The sequence below is a fragment of the Fundulus heteroclitus genome, chromosome 3 (genome assembly GCF_011125445.2).
Source record: "Fundulus heteroclitus isolate FHET01 chromosome 3, MU-UCD_Fhet_4.1, whole genome shotgun sequence".
Classification (NCBI taxonomy): Eukaryota; Metazoa; Chordata; class Actinopteri; order Cyprinodontiformes; family Fundulidae; genus Fundulus; species Fundulus heteroclitus.
The window spans coordinates 44498648-44525129 of NC_046363.1; the positions used below are offsets into that span (position 1 = coordinate 44498648).

At 41.4% G+C, this 26482-nt stretch overlaps 2 protein-coding genes and 1 pseudogene across 2 annotated transcripts; 2 read left to right on the plus strand and 1 right to left on the minus strand.

Annotated features, from left to right (window-relative positions):
• The first annotated feature begins 7050 nt into the window (after nucleotides 1-7050).
• LOC105919145 (tumor necrosis factor-like) lies at nucleotides 7051-8476 on the plus strand. Its single transcript, XM_012854393.3, has 4 exons — nucleotides 7051-7318; nucleotides 7411-7465; nucleotides 7553-7612; nucleotides 7716-8476. The coding sequence occupies exons 1-4, from the start codon at nucleotides 7130-7132 to the stop codon at nucleotides 8159-8161; spliced, it is 750 nt and encodes a 249-aa protein (XP_012709847.2). The 5' UTR covers nucleotides 7051-7129; the 3' UTR covers nucleotides 8162-8476.
• Nucleotides 8477-9316: 840 nt separating this feature from the next.
• On the minus strand, nucleotides 9317-24627 carry LOC118556162 (gamma-aminobutyric acid type B receptor subunit 1-like). The gene is made up of 6 exons (XM_036135492.1): nucleotides 24057-24627; nucleotides 21108-21201; nucleotides 16826-16953; nucleotides 14524-14652; nucleotides 13675-13818; nucleotides 9317-12905 (listed from the first exon to the last, which is right to left on the minus strand). The coding sequence occupies exons 1-6, from the start codon at nucleotides 24219-24221 to the stop codon at nucleotides 12624-12626; spliced, it is 942 nt and encodes a 313-aa protein (XP_035991385.1). The 5' UTR covers nucleotides 24222-24627; the 3' UTR covers nucleotides 9317-12623.
• Nucleotides 24628-25239: 612 nt separating this feature from the next.
• The window catches only part of LOC118557982, a 3845-nt pseudogene continuing 2602 nt past the window's right edge, over nucleotides 25240-26482 (plus strand).

A 26482-nucleotide genomic window follows, 5' to 3' on the forward strand; every position in this document is an offset into this window, starting at 1 on the left:
CTAAAGGTAGAACAGAACAGACGGCACTCTATCTGCTGCAGGTAGGATACTGACTGCTAATCACACTTCCCAAATATAAAGGATAATTCTTTTAGGAAGCATTACTGTCCTCAAATGAAACAGTTTTCTGTGAAGATCCTGTTTTACTTCACAATGACTGAGGAACAGATCCCACAGCAGAATGAGAAACTGAATGTCAAAAGCTAACAGTTGCAGGATGCCATTTCAGCTAAAATCAGTTTTCTATTGCTTCCTTCCATGTTATGTTAACGTGTTAGCACTGCAAGCGATAGAAATTCCCTCTGGAGTCCATTGTTGCACAAGCTGCTATCTGAGTCAGACTTTCCTTGTCAAGAAAAAGACCTCAGGTTTAACCGGGGAATTGAACCCAAAACCTTCTTGCTGCAACGCAACAGTGCTACACCAGAACTACATCACTGTGCAGCCCCAAAAATACACAACAATTATAAATCATACAAATACACTTAAAAATGCCACATTGCTGCTAGTAAATAAAAACTGACATATAAGACAAAAAGGACACCAATGAATTGTAACCACAAAGAAAGTCAAACACAAATGTATGAAGAAAGAAAAAGTAAAATAAAAAAGAAAATCATTCCCATGACAAGTCATGCTCTGCCACTATACTCAAGGGAGCAACCAAATGAAGCTGAAGCAAATCATCCATCAGTTACTGATATTTGCACTAGAGCTATTATCTGGAATGGAGAACCTGGAGAACATCAGTGGTCACGGTTCAGTGAAGAGAAACCAGCTGTAGAAAAGATCCTGTGAGAATAATTCAGTTTGGTTTATTTGTATAGGGCTAATTAACAACACGTCATCTCAAGATGCTTTACAAAGTCAATTCAATGAAATCATCCATTCAAACTGATCCTAGTTGTCCACCAGTGCAGTCAGGTTTGATTTATACTTTATTTTGGTGAGAAAGTTTCCTCTCTAAGTAAACCCAGCAGGTTACATCGAGTCTCTCCAAGCAGCATTCACTCCTCCTGAAAGAGCGTAGAGCCACAGTGGACAGTCGTCTGCATTGTTGATGGCTTTGCAGCAATCCCTCATACTGAGCATGCATGAAGCGACAGTGGAGAGGAAAACTCCCCTTTAACAGGGAGGAGAACCTCCAGCAGAACCAGAACCAGGCTCAGTGTGAACGCTCATCTGCCTCCACCCACTGGGGCTTAGAGAAGACAGAGCAGAGACACAGAAAGCTCAGAAGCTCACATTGACCCAGGAGTACTTTCTATGTTAGAGAAGACAGAGCAGAGACACAGAAAGCTCAGAAGCTCACATTGACCCAGGAGTACTTTCTATGTTAGAGAAGACAGAGCAGAGACACAGAAAGCACAGAAGCTCACATTGACCCAGGAGTACTTTCTAAGTGAGAGGGAAAAAAATAAAATAAAGACAGATTGGCTCCTTTAGTGGCTTCATCTAGGAGAGAAACTCAGCTAAGCAGATAAACTCTGATCCAGTTTTCAGGTCTGGAAAATAATAGAGAGTACAGTAAAAGCTCAGCCAGTAGCTACGTCTAGGAGATAAACCGGGTTAGACTCTAAGAGACAGAACCAGCTGGATCATCTGCAGAAGAACATGAAGCTGTTGGCAGCAGTAGCTCAGCCAATCTGCACCCAGGATGGTGTCACAGCTAAACAGAATGCCAGACCAGCTGTAGCTACTATGAAGAGAAAAACAGAAAGAACACAAAGTTAAAAGTTAAAATAACAAATAATGCTCAATTGTAGAACAGTTTGAGAACGTAGCAGAGAGGGAAAGTAGTCTTTATGTCCTCCAGCAGCCTGGGTCTCCAGTAGCATAACAACAGAAATAGCTCAGGATAACCTCAGCCACTCTAACTCGAAGCTTTATTAAAAAGAAAAGTTTTAAGCCTAGTCATTAAATAAATCCCTGGTAGGTATGCACCTCCAGCAAATTGAAACATTGCTGATGTTACCAGGTTCTAGCAATGACTACATTAGGCCGGACAGAAGAACAGTACAGAAGGATTCATCGCGGCTCAAAAGAAACAGGAAAGCAGGTTCTTCCACACAACACAGGAACAAAGACGTGCAAAGATGCCCCCTGAGACAATCCAGCTCATAATAACTGAGTGTGAGATGGTGGAAGGCCAGGATTACAGAAAACAGTGCAGGAACGTCTGGACCAAGCAGAGGCTGAGAGCAACACCATGAAGGCTGGAGGAGAATAAGCTGGATCATTTTAACTGAGCTGAGCTTTAAACTGGGACAGAGTTCACCGAGTATGCACACAGGAAGGTTGTTCATGCCCAGGGGCAGAGATTTATATAAAACATTTCATAAAAATATACATATTTGGAAATATGAATACTTCATGTATCACATGTGTTGATTATTCACCTGATGAAAGACTTCATTGTCAGCTTTTGCTCACATTTAAACACAACACAAAAAGATGAGGGCACGAAATAACCCGCGGTTCTTAATCTCTAAAATAAAAACACACGTTGAAGATCTACATTAGCAGTTTCAACATGGCATAAACCAGTCAACCACACAGAGCCACTAACAATCACAGGAGATTATTTTTTTATTCAAGAAATAAAATTTCCTCTCCTAGGCCAAAGACTTGCTAGAGACTTTTTCAATTAAATTAATCAAAAATACAAAACCAAATGCTTATTTTGTCTGTCATGTGGTGATAGTATACTAGTATACACACACACGTTTACATTTACATCAAAGCCTTCAGCTGATCCAAAATGCTGCAGCAAGAGTTCTGATGAAAATCAAAAAGAGTTCCTGTTGAATAAAAAACAGAATTTTAGATTGTCCTTTCCACATATAAAGCCCTTAACGGTTAAGTCAATGATGTTTCTGGAAAGTTCCCTAAGTCCATTTTTTAATAACTGCGCATGTTCAAGACCGTCTTACCTTCTCTTCCGCTCCTGAGGGGGATTGTGTGAAAAAATTTACCCAAATCCACTCTGGTCTTATTTCTTTCTACTGAGGCCTTCCTCTTCTTCACATAAATATGAAAGCGGTTTGGTTCTCAGCCATGTTCAAAGTATACAGTGAGAGCATTGGAGCTAAAATGAACGGCTAACACCAAAGCTAATCTCTAAGCTAACTGCTAAGCTAACTGAAAAATAAACACTAGAAGACCTTTGCTATTTTAGGTCCGTTAGAATTACCAAAATGATTTCTATTATCCAAATGTAAGAACAATGAGGAGTATTTTTGACGGCTTATTACTTAATTGGGCTGCACAGTTCTCCCTGTGCATGCGTGGGTTCTCTCCAGGCACTCCGGGTTCCTACCACAGTCCAAAAACATGACTGTTAGGTTAACTGGCTTCTCTAAATTCTTCTTAGGTGTGAGTGTGTGTGTGGATGGTTGTTTATCCTGTTTGTCTCTGTGTTGCCCTGCGACAGACTGGCGACCTGTCCAGGGTGTATCTCACCTGGTGAATGCTGGAGATAGGCACCAGCAACCCCTGCCACCCCATGAGGGATTAAGCAGGTCAGAAAATGAATGGATATCACTTAACAGACATTTGAGTTGATTTTTGAATACACTTATGGATGTTTTAAAAAGCAAACCTAGAATACTCTGGTTCTTGGTGTAACATTATGAGAAAGTCAAAAGAAATCAGCCAAGATATCAGGAGGAAAAATGTGGACTTGCACAAGTCTGGTTCATCCTTGGTTGCAATTTCTAAATGTCTGAAGGTGCTACGTTCATCTGTTCAAAAAACGTTTGTATTCCAGAGATGAACAGAAAACAACAAAATCTTTTAACTGTCAGGCTCCTCTCCTGTGGAACCAACTCCCAGTTTTGGTCCGTGAGGCAGACACCCCGTCTACTTTTAAGACTAATCTTAAAACTTTCCTTTGTGACAAAGGTTATAGTCAGAGTGGCTCATGTTACCCTGAGCTACCTCTATAGTTATGCTGCTATAGGCTTAGGCTGCTGGAGGACATCAGGGTCTATTTCTCTCACTATTCCGCTAAAACAAACGCAGACGAAGAACTTCCGTCTTTGCTTAAAATTAAAAATAGTGGGGAAAAAAGCTGCATTATACCAGTTTGTTTGTCTTCTGAGCGCCCAGGCTGGACTTGCACCATGTTCTAGTTATGGTTGAACGTTACTGTATAAGCAAATATTTTGAGCTCTTTTAATGTTTAGAACAGAGAGGTTTATCAGGAACCCTGACAGTTTTGCTTTCCACCACTCACCAACCTGGAAATATGTACCGTTACATCGGGCGCCCATGTGCACTCAGGGCAGTTTGCCACATTCAGAATAACTTGAGCCTGACAAGCATTTACATGCATGTTGATCAGATCATCAGTCGGCATAAACTACCCCTCTAATTCGGATTAAAACCTCATTCTGATTTATCCGATTACTTTTGTCCATGTAAACGTAGCTACTGAATTTAAAGTAATGAAGCCTTTTTTGTGCAGTGATATTAAGGTTTCATTTAGAGAAATGTGTAATCTGATATTCTCTTAGAAATAAGAGTGTTCAAATAGGCATTAACAGTAGTGTGATTGTAACATGTGATGTACCTCAAACTTCTCAGCAGGCGGCGATAGCCCTCACAGCTATTGGAACATGGATCTGCTCCATACAACCCATATTTTTTTAACAGTGTAAACAAGGATCTGGTACATGTAAATGTATTCAGCAATAGCGCTAAACATTTTCTGTCTTTCTAGTAATTTGGCATTAGATTTTCCTCAGTGATCAACTCCAGAAGAACCTGATCATCAGCTTATGTCTGGCACTACCAGAACCGGTGTTATTATCGACCACGTTAGCCTCCAGTAGCTTTACAGCTAAATGGAGTAATAAGAATCAAGAATCTATATTGTGACCATGTGTTACCCTGGTGAAACTGTCTAAAACGTGCAAAAATAGTCTTTAGGATCGGATAAGATTAGTTCAAAATTTCTGATATAAGTCATCTTTGCGATCGATATGGATTACTCTAGCGTAATATGAAGTAATCACTCAACGCTTCCTCAATGAGGCACTCATGTCCGCAGTAGATTGCATGCAATACTTTTAAGACTTAATTTACAGAACATAATGGAGGGGTGTGCGCTTGTTTGTTTGGTTGCTTTGTTTATTAGCCATCTTAGCCGCAGGTGATGATTATTTTCTTCTGTCTGGATTTGTACCGCAGAAGAACAGAGCGGAAGCGCATATCAACGAGGAACTAAGCCCAACAGAACCCGTCATCGAGCTGTTTGTCCATGAAGCTAATGTTTCATCAGATAGCGTGAGCTCGTGTCACCTGGGACGTTTTAACACGTCACTGTTTCTCCTGATTGAACAGCTTCACTGATCTGTTAACATTGCCCTTAAACTAGGATGACGCTGATTTCTGGGGACAGTCCCTGGTTTGGCCAACCTGTCACCGGCTATTAGCGCTGTATGAATGATTATATATATATATATATATATATATATATATATATATATATATATATATATATATATACATATATATATTACACACCCCTTTTTATATGCATTATACTATATCTCAACCTGCTTCTGCCTTCATAAGTATATTAACCATGTTTTATCATATTTCCATACAGACATATAGTATGGCTCATATTCACATGAAATGATGTAATAATCTTAGAATATTATTAATACAATGTGCAATGATAATACCAATTTACATATAATATTTATCCATAAGTATCCTCTTATTCCTTTCTTTTGTAGCTTTCTTTTGTAGCTCCACGTTCAGACGGTTCCAGAGTTTCAACCCCAATGAAATACAGAACATTTTCTCTGTGGTTCTGATTTTACATGTTTGAAACAATTCAGTCCATTTACCATTTAATGTTGCCTTGCAGCAATGGTCGGTTTCTTTGAAAGTGAATACATAATTTCTTCCGCGCTATAACTACATACCTTTTAAAGTGCAGACTGAACCTAGGCTCAAAGACAGAACCCCACGTGGATGAGAATCCATCTTTTAAAAGAAGAAAACCCAAAACCAGAACTGAGAGACGGAGGATGAAAGTGTCTCAGGGAAAAGCAGATAGTCAGGTGAGAAAGTGAAAAGGGTGCTTCTGGGAAGGAGAGGAGGAGGAACCGGTTGGTTGAGAGCTTTGAGTCGGGTTGCATCACTTGTGAAACAGAAAGCTGAGAGCTGCCAGGATTTGCTTTCCAAACTGTGGAGAACTTCCAGAGGATTTTTACACAAAAAAACACATCCAACAAGGATAACAATTTGGTTCAAACCAGAGTATATCATGCTTATTCTAATTCGGTTTCCTTTTGTACCTTTTTAAAAAACATATCTTTAATAATCTGAGTAATTATAAGCATCAATGCAGCTAAGAGCTAATGTTCCATGTTGTTTCTCACTCTGCGGTGTGGCTTATCGTTCACCAACCTTTTGAGTGTATTTGTGGTAGCGTCTGCTCAGGAAGTACAGATAAAGAGCAGATCAGACCTGCGTTAGCCAAATCAGAGATCAGATCACTGATAAAACGGCTGTGAGAAAAAAAACTGAACGATGAAAGTCAGCTCTAATTACACACAGAGGGTCCCGGCTTAATTATGGCTGCAAAGGCTGAGTCCTGCACATTAGCAAAGGCTGAACTAGATTACAGGCTGAAATGTGGGCAATGTCGGAGGTGAAGTGTGGATAGTTTGCGTTGTGAAACCATCTGGTGTGGCCCTAAAAACATTGAGTTGTGGATTTAACCACAGCTCTTACATACAGACTGTGTGTCTGTCTCAGGTTTGCGTGTTTGTGGATGAATTTGTCCGTTCGAAAAAACTCCGTCCACTTTCCCGTCCTGAAACCGCAACTCCTGCCCGAGTGAAACGCTCCACACAAAGAGAAATTCTGTGACTTCTCTTTCCTTTTGCCGTTCTGCTTCCCTCCGCGGCGCTGGTGGCTGCGCTGCAGCTGCGGCCTCTCTCCACTCACTCAGTGACATAACTGGAGTTTCCCTTCTGCAAGAGAAGCTGCCACAGCATAAATACTACGAGCCCGCTTGGCAGAAGTTCATTCTAACTCACAAAGAGAGGCGGAAGCAGAGTGGGCTGCAGGCTCCAGCAAGCTGCAAAGTGTTTGACTCAAGTAGACGATGACGGGATACAATATCACAGCGGGTGACGTGGAGGCCGGGCTCCAGCACAGGATGGAGGTTCTGGTGGAGAAGAAGTCCTCCACAGGATGGGTGTGGAAGGCGTTCGGGGTGCTGCTCTTAGTGGCCCTTTGCATTGGAGGGGCCCGGCTCTATGTTTGGTACCAGCTTGAAAGATCAGAATCCACAGTAAGGAGCATCTCTGTTTTTTTCTGATTTTCATCTAGAATCTGTTTTATTTCTGGTGCATCTCTCTAATCTGATCTTTTCTAACCCTTCAGACACAGTCAGGAAAGACGGCAGCACCAAGGATAATGGACCCTGACGTGACAACAGGTGAATATCAGCACATTTTCATCAGAATGGGGACAGAAATGTTGGGTTTGAGATTATTTGAGCTCATATTTGTCTCCTTCTTCTCAGGTGCCCACTCCCAGCTGAAAGAAATGAGCAGAAGAGCAAAGGCAGCCATTCACTTAGTAGGTGAGTCATGCAGTTTAATCCCCAGGATTCACACACTTTATCCCACCTGTGTGATCTTCAGCTTTGCTTCAAGGCAGAAATTTAACTCCGGGAATCTTTTCAGGTGATTACGACGAAGACAGCCAGCAGCCGGCCCTGGAGTGGAAGGACGGTGTGGGCCAAGCCTTCGCTCTGGGCGGACTCCGTCTCCACTCCAACCAAATCATCATCCCAGAAAAGGGCCTGTACTTCGTCTACAGCCAGGTGTCGTTCAGGGTGTCCTGCAGCAACGACGTAGAGGGCGCGTGGAGCTCAAAGCCCCTCAGCCACCGGATCTGGAGGTCTTCGGACTCCATCGGCAAACCGGTGTCTCTGATGAGCGCCGTGAGGTCGGCGTGCCAAAATGTGCCGGAGGACGGCGTGAGATCGGGCCAGGGCTGCTACAGCACCATCTACCTGGGTGCTGTGTTTCACCTCGACAAAGGAGACAAGCTGCAGACGGAGACCAACCAGCTGCCAGAGCTGGAGACCGAAGAGGGCAAGACTTACTTTGGCGTCTTTGCACTTTGAGTCGCTGCTGTGATACTAAAGGACAGTACCGTAACAGTGTGTTTAAAAAAAAAAATCACATTTTTACACTTTTATTCAACCTAAAGGTGATGTAGAAATGCTAAAATCTCAATGGAGATGTAACTGGGCAGCTGAACAGGCTGAAAACTTTATGAACTGTAACAGTTTGCAACTTTATCTTCGTTTCGGGCACTTTGTGACTTTATTTATGCTGATCAGAGATTGTACGGACTAGACTTCTGCTGTTGCAGATGTCCGTGTGCTTCTTTGTTATTTACACGTATCTATTTATTTATATTTATTTGTATTTAAATCAGTGGGATTTGGTTAAATATTGTTTTTTATACTAATAAAAAAAAAAAAACTAAACAAAAGATGCAGCTTCTTACTGATACTTGAAGAGCGGTTTGGAGTCGAGCTCCAGCTTGCACACACACACACACACACACACACACACAAAGCACACACACACACACTTGGCAAAAGTTGTTTGAAATTCCTCCCCAGCCAGCAAATACCTCCTTTGTTAGCTCACACCAGTGGAGGGGAATTTCCTGCTTGTTTTCAGCCACCGACTGAGTGCTGTGTCAGGTGGAGGCCCGCAGAAGTCTCAGCCCAGACCGGGTTTTCCCCGGTGACGCCCCCTCACCGCCCTCACCCACACACACAAGCACCCTGCAACCTCTTCCCTTTCCTCAGCCACCATGACCGCACACTCTGTCTCCAGTCAGCTGGAAACTGAGACGACACGAGAAGTTGACTATGTGTGTGTGTGTGTGTGTGTGTGTGTGGGGGGGGGGGGGGGGGGGGGGGGTCATGGGACTCGCACCACAGCCGTTTTGCATCACACCAACACAAACAGCCAATGCGCTTGGGAGCGATTTGTCTGCGTTTGCCTTGACGCGCCCTCTTTGTCTCGGTTAATGAGGCTTCTGCAGGCTCCAAACTTTTGCCTAACGAGCTCTCCTTTTTGTTTTATTCGCTTTCTGACTCCCACAGGCCGTCCGAGGGAGACGGAGAAATATTTCCTGACAAACACCATCGACCTCGCGGAAGGTGAATTGCTCGAAAGGTCCCAGGAAGTCAGAAGAAAACAAAGCGCGCGTCTGGCGACACCTAGTGGCCGCTGGGAGCAAAGCCACAGAAGACAGTTTCTCCAGTGAAAAAACAGACATTTTATTCATGTTACCCACATATTAGCATACAGATACTCTGAAATATATTAACATTTAGCATCTTTAGATATAATGAGTACAAATATCCCCCAATCCATGTTTAACAGCATATATGTGCAAGATAATAGAACATTTGTTAAATTATTTCCGCATTCATATGTTACACCATCTGACCCAGCAACACGGTTAACAGGAGCCATATGTCATTGACACAGTGAGCTAAAAACCTATAGACCAAGCATCCATCCTCGTTCAGGTTAATGTGCATACTCAGATTTACCACCAGTCATTGGATAATATCTGATAAACTCTTATTTTACCTGCTGATGGAGTTAGTGGATCATTCTAGCCTCCAGCTTTAACCCAAGACTGAAACAGAACTTCCAGAATAACGGCTATAAATACAGAATATCTTCCTCTATCTCTTACTTTGATACATTTGCAACATGTTTAAAGAAAAAGAAAAAACAAACAAAACTGAGGTTATTTACAGTTTTCCCACATGAAAACATGTTGAACATCTTCATAAAAATCTGAAAAAGCTCACAGGAATGACGTGTAACAGATCCCCATTTGTAAAAATCTAGGGGGAAACATGCGCCTATTTGAAGTGCTTTGCAAAAGTTCTCATACCCCATCAACCTTTTCCACATCTTGTTACATTAACAGAACTCAGGCTGCTTTTGGGGATTTCATGGGACAAACCAACACAACTCAGTGCCAAACTGTGAGGTGGAAGGAAAATGACAGATGGGTTTCTAAACAGTTTACAAATCAAAATCCTACCAGGCAAGCCGACGTTTTCAAGTAGCCTATTGTTGCTCTGGGGGAGATGTAGAGATCAGTAGCTCAGGTGGCAGAATATGTTGGCAGGGTAACTATTAGTCATGCACTCCCAGTTTGCTAAAAGCCTTGTAAGGGACTTGGCTTTTAGCAAAGGGTTTTATTCTTGGAGCTCTATTTGGTTGTTTTATTGTAAAGCCTTTCAGTCGGCTTTGCTGCTGCTTTAAGGTGCTTTAAAAATAAAGTTGTACGGTAACTTCAGGTAACTATTGGAGGCTTCAGAAGCCTAGAAAGCAAGGTGGAGTTTGAGCTTCCAGCTGCAGCACCACCTTAAACATACAGCCAGAGCTCCAATGGACGGTTCAGTCTGAGGTGTCCAGCTCCAGTCCTTAATCCTGCAGGGTTTAGATTTGTCCATGCTCCAACACAGCTGACTAAAGCAGCTGAGCTACTTCCTCAGGATGTCCCCTACCATTGCAGACGCCTGCTAAGGAACCTTTCATTTGATTAAGGTGTAATAAATAAGAGCAACATCTAACTTCTGAGGTCCTTTAGGACTGACTTTGAACTCTATTGGGTTAGTTTAAAACATACATGTGCATGAATGGTCTAGTCCAGACCTAAATCAAAATTAAAAACTTCTGAACAAACTTTACAACTGTTGCTCAGAGACGTTTGTTGTGCAGTCTGGCTCAGTTTGAGCTGTTTTGTTAAAAAAATAATGGGCAAACATTTCAATTAAAGCTGAAACACTTGCAGCTTTAATTGCAGCGAAAGGTCGTTCCACAACTTATTGACTCACAAGGACTAATTACAACAGCATGCCGCACCTTTGCTTTGCTTTGATCTACCCAATAAAATCCCAATAAAATGCATCAGTTTATGGCTGGGATGTAAAAAGAATAACAGGAAAAGATTTGAGTTTTGCAAGATGATGTAGCTCCTGCTGAACAACCTCGTCTGTGAAAGCATCGCTTGACTTTATTCAAATATTCTGCCGTAATCGTGTGAATTAAACTGACGCCAGTCTGATTTTTGTTAATGTTAAGGTTTAATATTTGATTTAAGCTTTTAAATGTAAACTCTATTAAAGTGAAAAAAACAAAACATTTTTGACAGCTAAGGCTGGTTTGTTATGCTGTGTTCATGACCTTGTGACGCATGTGGGTCACAATACCGTAATACCTAGAGACAAACTGAGCTTTGTCAAAATATCTGAGCCAAATCAGCAACAGAAAAAAACATTTATGCAACTGAGCTTCAGCTTCTGTTGGCTCCCTAAAACTTTAATGTGGAACGCTTTTATTTGCAGCCACCATGTTTCAACAGCTGGGATCTGAAGATGTTAATATGAGCTGCAAAGGTGAGAAGACACGACCTACTGAGGTAAGAGCTTCAGTGTCATAACTCACTGGACGCAGTGTCCAATCCGCATCATTTATTGCACTAAAACTTTGCAATATTTGAATGTTTGTGTGGATTATAACTGGATCATACATGAAGATTTGACTTGATGTTGTTCCCTGATCTCAGGACATTGATTTTCTTGTACATCCTTGATGAGGCTTTAATGAAGCAAGAAGTTTCTCATTAGCTCCGTTTTAAACACCAGAACAGGGTCAGAAGCTCAGGAGGATGTTTGGCTCGTGTGAAATTGGACCAGTATCGTCTTCAGAGACGAGGGCCTGTTGTCTAGACTTAGCATTCAGGCGTTCCCTCATTACTGAACAGATATATTAGATAAAAAGGAATTAAAAATGGACAAAAAACAAACATGGAGGATCAGAATTAGCCCAAAGCATTCGTTATTCTCCCTACTCATCATCACGTTAATAAAAACGTATTATTGAAATGCCGTCTGGACAACACACATCCATACATGCTGACCTCCTGACCTTTAAGGTATGGCTGTTAAATAAAGCACATGATCACTTTTGGATAAACGCAGCGTTCCTGCAGATCCGGCTCCCCAGCGGGAACGTCGGATAAAATCTGTACATTGCTTTTATCAGTCTGGAACTGTCAGTTTTCTCCTGAATAGTGAACACAGAATCAAACAACAACTCCGTGACAAAACAGATCAAATATTACAGAACAATATAAACCATCTACTGCATGTGGATTTCTACTCAACAAACCCCATCAGACGAAACATGGAGACAAAATCGCAAAAAAAACCCACAGAAACGCACGTTTTTCCTTACATGTCCCCGCCTCCACAAAGGAAGGCGATCCCCAGGAAGCGAGGACAGAGAGCGTAAACGTCCAGATGACATCTGCAGGTCGGAGACGCGCTCGGCGCCGTCGCCGTGAGCTTCGTTTCCGGGTTTAAACGCAGAACGGTGAGGAAGGGTGTTACCTGTGCGCCCGTCACCGCTGAGCTCTCCTCCCAAACAAGCCGAACGTCACAGTTGTGTCCTGCTTGTGTGTCGTTTCTCCCCCTCATGTGTGCGCTGTGAGATGACTCCCCCCCCCCCCAAACCCCAACCCCACCCCCCCGTGGCCTACTTGTAGAGCAGCGGGATCTGGCTGTTGTGACAGTGGTTGCGGCTCATCTTGTCGGCCGGGTAGAGGCTGGACGAGTTGGAGAAGGAAGGCGGCATGGAGTGATTGTCCGAGGCGGGGTTGGGGTAGCCCGGAGGAGGAAGCAGCGACTTGGGGTCGGTCAGCGACGTCGGCGGCGGAGCGTTGTGGTTCTGGTTCTGGCCTGAGGTGGGTTGGCGGCGGTTACGTATGGCCTGACGCTCGGCCAGCTGGTTGCGAAGTGCCGACACCCTCTCTTCTTTCTAAAAAAAAAAAACATCACATGAGTGTTAGTGTTGTAGCGACTAGAGAGTCCACTATTGGTTCGTCTTTATTCTGTCTAGGTTACAAAAGACTTAACAAGGTTACACTGCCTGCAAATGTCATCCAAAGTGTTTAAGTAACATTAAACTTGGGTCGTCCAACTCTAGTCCTCAAAATCTGCGTTCCTGTATCTTTCAGATGCATCCCTGCTCCAACGCACCTGAACTCCCTCATCAGCAGCTCTGCAGAGGTCCGGTATTGAGCCATTCATTTGATTCAGGCGTGTCGGAGAAGGGGTGCATCGCACAGCTGCTCTGGAGGACTGGAGATGGAGACCCCTGGTTTAACCCAAGTTTGGGGTTAAAAACTGATCACTGTATACTGGGCTGAACCTGAACCTGAAACCCAACCCGGTTGTGTTAAATCCGCCCAGAGCAAAATCGCTCCATGTTACCAAACAACACACACAGGTTCCTTTGGACCCCGCAGGTTTTAAACTTTTAAATCTACTAACTGATCTGAAGAACTTCAGCCTAGAGAGCAAAGACCTGAACCCAGTGTTGATCAGAAGTCTGGTTGACCATTTAGTTTGAACATTTCTGACCAAACTATGAGCCCAAGCTGAGACCCAGAGAGTTGGTCCAATCGAATGTTTCTATGAGGAGTCTGTCGATTTCTCTCTGAGCAACTTCAGTTTGGAGAACCAGCAGGAAGTTCTGATGTCAGAGTACGGCTAAAACATCCTTTCCCTGTGAAATGTGTCGTCACCTCCTGGATGATCTTCTGCAGCTCCCTGTTCTCCCGCTCCAGCTGCCTGGACTTCTCCTCGTCGTTGTTGTTGGTGGACGAGCCGGTCTTCAGCGTGTCCTGCTGCTCTGACTGCCACTCGCCGCGGGTGATGAGACGTCGCATCTGCACCGCCGAGGGAAGAGGAAGTCAATCAAGAGCCCAGCTTAGCTGCACACCGTGAATAAGGCTTCCTATTCATCACAGTATCTACTGGGAACATCAAACGAGGCCTTTTCTCTACATGTTAGCATAATCAAAACCTGTTACTGGTGTTTCCTTTTCTTAGGTCACTCTAAACCAGGCCTCCTGCAACTTTTAGATGCATCCCTCGCTCTACACATCCCAATCAAATGGCTAAATTACTACTATATGCAGTTGAGATCTGCTAATGAGATGATATTGGTACTGAAGCAGAGATGCATCTAAAAGCTTCCACTGGTGTCCTGTAAGGTCAGAAGTTTTTTATTGACATGCTGGCTCCAAATCTTAGCTTTGATTTGCTACTGTTGCAGAAAGAGCACAATTTGGCCCTACTTCTACTTGTTGCGCCGTGTCTTCAAAGTCTTGTTTTCTATGCACAGAAATATTTTTATTTGCAGTACTTAACATTTGTGCAGCAGCTACAAAAGTAGAAGCTCAACCTTGACATTGGAAGACTGGTTCTTACAAAGCGAAGGATGTCAGGCAGAGGGAGAGAAGCACTTCACTCAAAGATCTTTCTGAATTTCACACATTCAGTCTGAACTTTGTTCCATCGTTTCTGACCTTCGCTCTTTCTGAACTGTGAGCGACAGAGAGTTTGCCTCATGCTTTCAGGAAATCAGTCACCTTCGGTACGAAGAGCACCACCAGAGTGATGTAGGCAGAGAAGACGATCGCCAGAGAGGCGAAGGCGAAGGAGGCGTCCTGCTGGGAAGACAGGATCATCGTCACCGGGGCCGTGATCAGGCACAGCACCTGCAGGAGCAGAGGCAGCAGAAGTTGGAAACAAAGGAAGAAAATCACATCCATAAAAGCATTAGGCATCTGTTTGTCATTCCGGAGAGGGCTCCCGAGTGAAAACAGCATTAAAAAGTCATGACAGAGGAGGCAACAGCGCACTGAAAATCACCTCGTTGTTGTCTCATCGGAGCCTGAAGCTCACAGCTGAGCGGAGAGGAAGACGGTCCCCCTATAGACACCATTAACTATTGACATCTTCATAAAACTGAAATGTCTGCATCATAACATTGAGCACACACTTTTAACTTGTGCCTCATTAGTGATGAAACGAGCACGCACTGCGTTTATTGTCCTTATAAGTAATTTGAGATTAAAGATAAATCTCTTTTTTTTTTAAACTGACAAATCAACACAGTTTAAGCTGATGCATGCCCAGGCACTCATTATAGCGCCTCTTCTATTTATTATTCAGAGTCTAGTGCAGGAAAAAAATCTCTGAACAACACGACGAATAGTTCAAAGGTGGATCTAAACTCCTCTGGAGTTAAAAGTGACAGAAACCACTTATTGTTTCCAGACATTTTACATCCATTCCAAAGTCGCTCCATGTCAACCGTGTCAGGAAATGGTAGCGAAAATTTCTCTAAAGTGGCTATGGAGAACATAATGATGGCTATTTCAGCTGAAAGTGCATCCTAGGTGCCTCCATTTAAGGTGATTCACTTGGTATCTGCAGCCCCTGGAACATGTTTATGGCAGACGGCTGCATTTAGAGCTCTCCTTCAGAACCGCTGCACGTCTCAACCTTTTCCTGCAAAACAACAACTACACAGAAAGGAAGGAAGCACCGAGCATCCGCTCTGATAGACACGTATGTATACAAGTGAAACGGTGCTTTTATAGACAGTAAAATATGTCAAGCTTTCATTTATTGTAATTTTGATGATTATGGCTTACAGGTAAAGAAAATGCAGAATTCAATGTCTCAGAAAATCAGAATATCACATTAGACCCAAAAAAAACGGATGTTTTAAGCACAAATGTCAGGATTCTTAAAACTATATGTCAATTTTTTTCACCAATACTCGGTTTTAACTTCTTGCATGAATCACTGCATCAAAGCTCCGTGGCATAGAGGCCTTCAGCCTGTGGTTCTGCTGTGGTTCTGCTGGTCTGCTTTGATAGCTGCCTTCAGGTCATCTGCCTTAATGGGTCTGGTGTCTCTCATCTTCCTCTTCCTCATCTTCCTCCAGAGATTTTCTATGAGGTTCTGGTCAGGGAAGTTTGCTGCCGATCAAGAACACCAAAACTATGGTCAGTGGACCAGCTTTTGGTATCTTAGAAGATGTGGGTCGGTACCAAGTCCTTTTGGAAAATGAAACCACAGCATCTCCATGCAGCTTCTCAGTAGAGGGAAGCATGAAGAGCTCTAGAAGGTCCTGCTAGGTGCTGCATTGACTGTGGGCTTCAGAAAGCCCAGTGGACCAGAACCAGCAGGCATCTACAGATATATATATATATATATATATATATATATATATATATATATCAAACACTGCAGATTTCTGCCTGTTATTATGAGGTATACGAAGCTCAAGTGCTGCCCTCTGTGAATGTGAGCAGCAAGAGACCGCAGCACAATAAAAGTTGGATTTTATTGATTTTGGTTAACGAATGTCTTCTGAGATAACCGTTTCATTGCGGCACAAAGCAGTAGTTTGTGTTGGCAGCGTTATGACTTGGACAGGAATGCGTTCAGGGAGCTTTATTCTGCAGAAAGACTCAACAATAGACCCATGAAACTCGCTTCACCGTCTGGTTTTGCTCCCATCTGGAGGTTTAACATGTTTTTGCAGCAACAATGAGGGAGGCTTAAGTTATCTTTGACCAACTCTCTCCTCTGATGCTGTTTAAGTGTTTGCTAGAGGTCAAGTTAAATGTCTTCCACTAGACTGTGCTGGAAAGTGGTCCTTGGAAAGTAATCATGGAGACGCAGGCATTGATGAGCCCTCCAACAGATATACTATGACCATTCTGTGCTGTGAAGCAATATAAAAAGAGTACTTATTGCTGTTTTATAGTTGTTCATCGTGTTATAGACCGCAGCGAAGAAAAGAAGCAGAAAAAGCAGATAGCAGCAGCCAGAGACAGGAGTTTTAGGCATGATAGAGTTTCTCTTTGGACTCACAGCTACGTTGTAAATGGCCATCCCCACGGCTCGATGGTCATTGATCTTCTCGGTGGAGACAGACTTGGTCTCGTAAGCCAAAAAAATGCCCAGCAGCAGTAGAAGACCCTTGTAGCCATAAACCACGCCTAAAACAAGATAAAGAACAGTCAGAGCATGAAAAAAATGAAGTGAATAAGTCCCAGAGGCAGTTACTTTAACATGCATTAGAAAATGTATGAAGACGAAAATAAATTTTTCACTGAAGGCTTATTTTAAACAGATCAGCTTGTTCCACACAATTTATCACATTTTAACAGAATAAGATTGCAAGATTAAAGTTAAAATGATTGTAATTGAAGTTCAATACGAGCAAATTGAGATAGCTGCATGAATACATTTTACATGTTGAATAATAACACATATGTTCCCTTGGCACGTTGGAATTACAGTCAGAGGTGGTAAAATTCAGGTTTTCCATCATATTCTCTGCTTCTCTGCGAAAGTTCATGTCAAGGTGACCTTTGCTGTTTCACCTGCACATAATTAATCATTAACAACTCCGGCAGGAAATGGCTTCAAGGAATTTAAATCTATTAAGTGAGAACATCCAGAGAAAGTGGTAGCGAGGGTAAAAAGGAAGCTTAATGGCAGTTAATACTGTTGGAAGAATTTGTTTCACGTCCTGATTTTTTATTAACTCACTTTTTTATTTAACGTAGATTTCTGCTCAGTTAGTTTTTGGGCTTCATAACTGCTTTATTAGATTTGGAAAGATTACTTCATGGCGTTTATCTACCATGCCTAGAGAAAAATAACCCATTTTAATAAAAACAGATGATAATAGTGAATTCTCTGGATAAAACAACATAATCTTAGATCATTACAAAACCAAGAAAAACCCTGGTGATGTATCAAAAAGGATTTCTAAATTGGCACAGTAATTTTTCACAGTAATAGATTTAAGCAAAATCTATTTTGATTTGGTTGTATTTACTCCAGAGCTCATAAATTCATGTCTTTTACATTAGTTATACCTTATGTTTACTGTAAATTAAGAAATGTTAGCATGCTAACATGTTAAATGGAAAAAAAGAAAATTGGAAACAGTCCATATTCCATAAAAAAAGTAATTTTAAAAAGCCTTCTTTAAAAAGTTATTTGTTCCACAATACTCTATGTACAACTTTAAGACAACATAACATTATCTGAACTAAATGATACATATAATTTTTGTTGGAAAAAATGCTGGTATGCAACAAAGCTAAATATAAAGTCATTAATGTTCCCTATAATATTTCAAAAAGTAATTTATTCTATGAGTGTTCATTTGGAAACACAACATGTCCGTTTTTCACAGCTATATCTTAACGTCTTCCTTTGATAATAGGTTAAAAATTATGTGCTAATGCTAATATGCTAACAAGCTAATCAAAGAAACGAAAAAAGCTTTAAAATTTTCTAACAAGGTAAAGAAAATTAGAAAATATTTTTATTTAAAAAAATATTCAAAAAGCAACACAGGACAACAACTATGGAAAAAAACACTGTGACTCTAGCTCAAGCTTTTATTTTATGATCATTTTAAAATGTTAGCACATTAGTAAATTAAAGGGTTAAATGTTAACCGTTTGTGTTCCAGAACTGCTGCCATTACCGTCCCGCTCTGCTTTTTATTTTGTTTCATAGAAGTGTTAAAGGACATTAACACTATATAACTTTGTATGACTTGAAAGAAAAGTATTCACTCCCTCGTTGCAGCTGCAGAGCTTAGTTAATGTGTGAGCTCATCGTATTTCACGTTGCTGGATCTGGGGCCATGTTTCAGAAGACACCAGGAGGTTTGTGATGTAGATAAGGACACAACTCTCCCCCAGGTTGAAGGTCTAGCTTTGGAGTTAACGTTCTTTTCCTAAGGGTTACATTGAGCATAGATGACGCTGGTATATAAGGAGCCATTAGTTTTGTCTAGTTAGAGCTCTCGGGGACATGTGGTCCATGCTGTTCTCCTTCGGATCAGAAGATATTAAATTCTGACTTAGATGATCTCTGTCTTGGTAATTAAGGGAAGCAATGAGAATTTTTTTCCACAACAGAAGCGACATCTGGCCTGGCGTTCTGCTCAGCTTTGGCACCATCCTGGAGGGGCCCATCGGCTGAACTATTGCTGCCTGTTATCTTCCTATTGATGGTATACCTCTCTCTCTTCAATTTAAAGCAACCGAGGGAGCTATTGCTGTGGCTATATATTGTATAATGAGCCACGTTCTATTGGATGTTTCTTTGTGTTAGAAAGTTGTTGTTTTTTCCATTTTAACCTCATGCTTAATTAGTATAAGGCAGGGGTGTCCAAACTTTTCAGTACGTGGGCCGAAATTGTCAAGTCAAAGGAACTCAAGGGCCAAAAAAGTAATAAAAAAAATTTAAACCAAAAAAATATGTTAATTTGCTTGCGCTACAAAATATGATAATTTTAAATACATAAATTAGTCCGTTGTAGGAAATGAATGTGTAAATCACTGTATATCCAAAGTTTTAAAAAATAGTTTTGCTTATTTGCCGTATTAAAAGATGGTCGTCCAGTTTGCAAATTATTTAGAATAATTTAATTTGACTCTTTAACAATAATGAACTCTTCTTGGTCAAGCAATATCAGAACAGTATTTGGGTCGGTTGTTCTTTGAAAACACTTGCTGTAATTAGCCAATTTTAATAATTTAGTTCAAAGCAGATTTTAATGCACCAAAGTCTGAATTTGAGTCATTAAATGTCATTGGACAGATGTTACTATGAAATTAAAGAGAATGACAAAAGGGTGTTTATTAAAAGATGAAAATTTTAACATTTTCAATTATAGGGTTTTAACTTTTCTAGAATAATTTTGCCCTAATTAAAAACTAAAATCTTCCATCTGCATCAGCTTGTGCTGGTGGACCAAATCTTTTTTGAAATGCAGTTAGAGGGCCACCCAAAATCAGCACGGGGGCCACAAATGGCCCCCGGGCCGCACTTTGGACATGCCTGGTATAAGGGATTGCTGGAAAGGTAAGGGCTCCATACGATGGGCTCGGTTCGCTAACAATTGGCATAATAAGTGAACATGACCACATTGTTTAATAACTAGAATCAAATTGTAAATAATTGACTTGGTATGTATGACTGGATTTATCTGATTTTTGATATTTTTGTTGGTAAAATGCATTGAGACAATATTTATTGTTGATCGGCGCTTAACGTATAAATTTAATTTAATTTAATGTTTGCAGGAGTGAATGGTTAATGCTATATTTGCTAACCTGAAAACAGGAGTTTGGAGAAGAAAACAAGAAAATTAATAGCCTGAAGCTGGGGGAAAATCACACAGCGTGTTTTAGAGGAATGCATTTAAAGTGTTATTTCTTGTCAGCAGTAATCAGACATGTTTATCCTCTGGGAAAAGAAAGAGCTGATTGCTCATGTTGTTAATGTGTTCGCTAGGTGGGAGTCATATAACAGATCCATAGCAGAGGATCTTATCTCCCTTAGGCAGCATATCTCTTTGAGAAAACATCAAAAATGAAGCGGGTATAACAGCTGCAAATGGCGGCGTTAAGAATACACAGAGGAACTAATTTCATCAGTTTGGCACAAATTGGCTTTTACTTCAAACTGAAACCACTAGAAAACTTTAAGCTAGATTGGTAATCTTGGAAATAATGCCATTTCGCAGATCAGAATCCCTGAATTTAATGCGCCTGTGAACTTTATTATTACCTGAAGATCAATTCTCTGATTAATTCACCAATCAACGCTACTATTAGAGGATATAATCCCACAGCACACTATTGAATCTGTTTTTTAGGAAGGTGTGTGTGAGGGGAAAAAAGAAAACATCTGAAATCTATCCAGAGGCAGATCTAGCAACAGAGATGGGAGAAAATCTGTGAAACTCTTAGGATCCAGACTGCTCACCGTTTCTTAATACAGCCTGAAATTAAAGCCCAGTCTTTTTCCTTTTGAGAAGAGGGGATGCTATGGGGCATTGGCCCAGTTTGTGACCCACATTGTTTGAATTTCAGCACTATTATACTTTTATAAGAGCAGCCATGAAATACAACAGAGACACAGAGTGATGGAGAGGGACCTGGAAGAAGGAGAAGCAAAGAGGAATCAAACGTAAGAGGGCAAAGGGGGGGCTTAGAGAAGGCTGTCAGATGAGACCAGTTTAATTCAGAGTGACGCTTTTGTCTGTATACGTCCACATGTGTGAGCAGAGATACACAGAGCCAGCTCCGAGAAGCGGTGAAGAAGAGAGGACGGATACCGAGCCACGTGTTCATCTTCTTCGAGCTGCAGTGCTCCAGCAGAGGCTGAATTAGGACATCCAGATCTTCTTTAGGGGCCTCCTTAGTGAACATCTGCTCATACGGTGGACACGGGAGGAGGGAAGTGCAGCGGAGGGATAAAGAAGACAGAGCAGAGAGAAAAACAGAGAGGGAGAGATAATAAGAAACGATGAGACAGCAGCACATTGGAGAAGGAAGCAAAAACGCAACGTAAGCATAAAGCTCATGACTGCAGGGTCGATCCCCCTGGTTCATAGCTCCTTCCCACCAGTCAGATATGGATGACTGAATTAAAAGGATATCAGCTATCCAGTAAAAATGAAATATGAGATTAAAAACCTCCATGTAAGGTTTCATTGTAGTAAAACTTGGTGTGTGGCAGATTTGTTCATGTCCAATTTATCTGTTGGCTATGAGAAGTTCACACAGCCCTCATGAAAAGGCTTTAAAACTGAAAAGGGGAAAAAATTTACTTTAATGTAATAGAATCTTGTGCATTTCAACTTAAAAACAAACAATTCTGTACAGAGAAAATATCCCAGTGGCATAAGTGTTCACGGCCCTAAACTAATACTTTCTAAAAATGAAATTCTAGCAACAGCAAATATATTCAATCTGATTAACTTGAAATAAACTTTAATCGCTCTAGTCGGATTTTTCTGACATTTGCATAATTTAGTTAAAACCACAGTTTGCAGATGAAGGTGACAGAAGATTTAATTTGTCATCCTCATGAGTCAATGCATCCATCCAGATCCACTTCAGAACGGCTTCTTGTTTTATAGTGGCCTAGTCAAAGTCCAGAACTAAATGTTAACAAGTAAAGATGCGTTCACATTTACCGGTGCACAAACTTTTTTCACTTTTACTCATCTGCAGCGAGTTAAAACAAAGCTTTTAGCATTTATTGTAATATTTTAAGTGTTCTCTCTAACAGATTTTAAATTAAAGGAGTTAAAGTTTTGAAATTATTTCACACAGTTTAAATATTTTAACATCACAACATGGAGACTTTTAAGGTTTGTTATAGAGGCTAATTAAACTTCCTTTAGAGTTTAAAGCATCACTAAAATCAAAGTTTTGTCTTTATAAACATAAAAAGTTAAGAATAATGTGGGAGCGATCACTGCCATGACTAAATTAAGACGTTAAAACGGGGCTGAGGACGTTCTTCTAGCAGGCCTGGTGTGTACTTTCTGAAAACCTGAAGCCTTGCTCTATAGTAGCTAAAGAAAGTTTAGACCAATTAAACTGTTCTTCAAAGACACTAAAAGTTAGAGCAGCTTAGCCCAAAACTATTCACCCCCGGGCAGATTTGCTTTTAAAGTCATATTTTAATTTAAACAACATGTTGAAGCCACAATAACGTCAGATCAGAGTCCTGATATTAATCTGTGTAGAGAACTAAAGATTAGGATGAAGCCTTCCAGCCTCAAAGAGTTAGCTGCAAAATAACAGCAGAAAGATTCAAAAATCATTTCAGCATACAGCAGCAATTATACGAAGGGTTTGACTGACGTACCAAGAAAGATTTTTCTATTGAACAGTTAGAAGGCTATAAATACATATTGTATGAAAATGTAAATTAAAAAATCTATTGGCTGGTGGCGTTCCGGCTAAAAATGCTTCCTTTTGTTACGTGTCCCTTTAAGTTTGGCTCAAATTAGATATACTTTTTTTTTTCAATTCTAGCTAACTCTGCCATCAAAACCTTTAAGTACAAAATTTTAGTCTGAAATAACAATAAAAAAAAAACGATTTACTGCAGATATGTTTCCCCTGCATGGTTCCAATAAGCAAAACACATTATTTTTGTCTTTGGAAGGGAATTTTTGCATAACTGTATTCTTATGCAAATTGCATAAAATCTGGCTTGTTTCTGCCTCTTGGAAGGAATTTTCATATCGTCATTTTTTTTTTTTACATTTTAGCTCCAAGTCTTTCATGAACCTTTTAAACTAAATAGATCGATCGGGGTTCCTTTAGCTTGTTTTATATATTTTGGAAACACGACCACCACTGCGATGTGATCCCACCTCTCTCTCCTCTTTCCCTTGTGTTGAAATCTCTTCAACATTTCATGTTCTATGGTTTTCCGCCGGGTTTGCATGTAGTACAAATCCACCATATTACATTTATGGGATAGAAAAATGTAGGAATTCATCCAAATCAATTTCGTTTTCCCTTTTTTATCTTAACAAGACAAATAAAAACAGATTTTCTTGCTTTAACTGGCATTTAAAGGCTCAAAAATAATGAAATTAATGCCTTTGATGTTACAAATGCAGGAAAATATGTTGCTACATATTTCTATGGCAGTCTTAAAAATTGCCCATTCTTGAAGTTTGAGGTGGCCTAGTCAAAGCCCAGAAGATTTTTTATTTTATTTTAATCGTTATTTGTCATTGCAATTGTATGTTCCAACAAAATTTAACCCATCACCAGTAGGAAGATGGGCAGCTTACGGCGCCCAGGGAACAATCTGGGCCCACGGGTCTCGCTCAGGGACCCATGGTGGGGTCTGTGGGGTCTGAACCAGGTTCTTCTCAGAGGAGAAGGTCCGTACTCGTCTCCATTGCATCCAGGGGACAAAGATGGAGGACAAAATGGGAGGATCTCAGAGGGTTGAATGTTTCTACAGTAAATGTTGATTTTACGTGTAACTTAAACTGTTTGCTGGGTCCAACAAAACATATTTTCTTTAAGAAAACCAATGAGTCTATTAAAGAGTTGCTGTTTGTCTCTGTTTCATAGCCTGAATTGATAGAAATACTTAGTTTTGAGGATATAAATAAAAAAAAAAAACACCATGCTGTCAGTTACTCAACGTCTAATTACTCCGAGGCCGATGGCAGCGCTGCACGGTCTGTGCAAATTGACAGGAAAAAATAAAAAATAAATGATCTCATCTGTCTCTCGTACTCTACCTCGACTGTGATTTGCAGAGGATCCACAATCTGCCAGATCATGAGTGACAGGAAGTCGATGGCCAGCAGCACTCCAACTGTTGCGTAGAGCTTCCACGGCTCCAAGGGTGGCTGTGTGAGTGGGAGCCAAACACAAACACAGGAGTCATCACTATCCAAGGGCATCACGAGCCGCTCCACAAACAAGGACAAACTACCCGGACAAATAACACGACAGGCGTCCTTGTGATTTCTGGATGACTGGGCACAAATTGTCTCTCTCAATGTGTGTCTTATCCGGGCGTACGTGAGTATTTCAGGGAGCAGCGAGCGTCTGAGTGTGTGCGTCTGCAGGCGACACGCGGACCGCAGCAGTGGCTATATTTGCGCTGCCACCTGAAATCATCGTCTCGACACACAGAGACGACACCGTGTTTGTGGCGACTCTGTCCACTCTGTTAATCCTGACTTGAGCCGTAATGGAAGCAGCACAAGCATGACTGAAAACAAGCACCAGGAATAAGCTCTCCCCTGCTTTCCTGGCTCTGCTCGGGTCCTTCTTCCCTTCCCTCCGCCTTTTTAATTCAAGAGCAACGGCTTACTCACAGCCCCTCTGACCACAGCAGCGGCCATTCAGGCATGCGATGACTAAAACTGAGAAATAAATAAAGGATTGAAACACGTTCACGGGTGCCACTTCTCTGGAGCTGCAGGAAGAACGAGCTGAAAAGTGGCCCTTCTCCACTCAATTTGGGAAACTTTCGTTAAATAAGCACGCTGAGCTCCCGGGCAAATTGCCCTTCTGCGGACATGAAGGGAGCTGAAAGTCAACCTGATTCGACGCGCTTTAGCTCCAATAATAAACCCCTGGAGGTTGGATTTCTGCATTGAACTTTAATACCCATCCATATTCATAAATACCCCATAAATGCCTTAATCTGTCATTCTTCTGATTAGAAAATCCCACAACACATTGCAGACAGGCAGAGTCCCCCGCTAGCTCCAGGACTCGCTGTGTTTTAGTGGAGACACACACCCCCACATGCATAGAAACCCAATATCAAGCAGGCAGATGCACAAGCAAAGCTGAGTCCAAGATCTGCTTCGTACATTTCTGAACGTTGCAGGAATAGCTGCATGTACATTTCTACGTCACAGCGAGCTCAACAGCCTGCAATTCAGCAGAGCTTTTGTATTCCGGCACATGCTCTGCAGCTCGGACATGCTCTCCTCCGCCGTCTTTGCTTTCTGCGGGGAGGCTAATCCCTCCATGGCTCCAGTAAAGCAACACAATTAACACTGCTGAGCAGCTTGCAGAGGCTATTTCATGCAGCTGGAGGCTATCGCCCTGCTAAGTCCAGCCACTATGCCAGGGCGGCTGAAGGTGACCGGAGACGAGGCGACGGCTCGATCAGACGAGTCATGTGTCTAACACATTCAGGACAACACGACAGCGCTCGCCCGTCTCTGCTTTTCCAAACAATTCAATAACGTGTGAAAGTTACGCTTCTGTGTGAATTACAAGGGTGTAGTCAAAATAATGTACCGTCCAATCACCTTATTAAAGGACAAAGGCAGCCATATTGGAAGTTTACAGAGGCTACAAAGAATCCTTCACAAACGGGAATTTGGACTTTTGTTGGTGGTGCAATTCCAGCATTAAACTATAAAACGTTGACTTCAGAGTTCAGATGCAACAATAAAACAACCAATATGTTATGAATTATGAAGCCAGCTGCATTATTCTCAGGGATAAACCCACTGAGCTATATAATACACTGGAGTGCTGATTTTGCCGAAAAACTGAAGTCACTGGCCGCCATCTTGCTCCTCCCTACTCCTCACAGAATCACATAGGATTGGTTGCAACAACAAGCAGTTTTCTGGCTGAGTGAAAACGTTTCACAGGTAATTCTACAGTCAGTGGATGTACTAACACTATCAACTACTAGAAATTAGGTGCTGAAATTTTTACATGTTATTTGTTTATTCATATTAAATATATATGTATATATAAGTATTTATATATGTATATATATGTAACATATATGTAATATATGTTTTTGTATATTGTTATTTATATCTTTATCCTGTTCCTCTCTCTCTATTCTCTATATCCTATCATCTCTCTCTATATATATATATATAAATGAATAAACTGCTAACATATTTCAGCACATGACTTTCTCAGTACTTGATAGTTTTTAGAACATAACCTAAAAGTATATGGCATTTGACATTTTAAAAGTTTTAAGCCCCCCTGAACATGATAAATCCTCGTTATTCGATGCTGTAGCGCACATATTCTCTAGTTACTGGGGGAAAAATAGGGAGTACCAATATGGCGGCTGGTGGCTTCACAGCGACTCGTTCAAACAGCGGCTATTAGCACTCCAGTGTATAATATAGCTCAGTGGGTAAACCCTTTAAGCACCTGAGACGGCAGG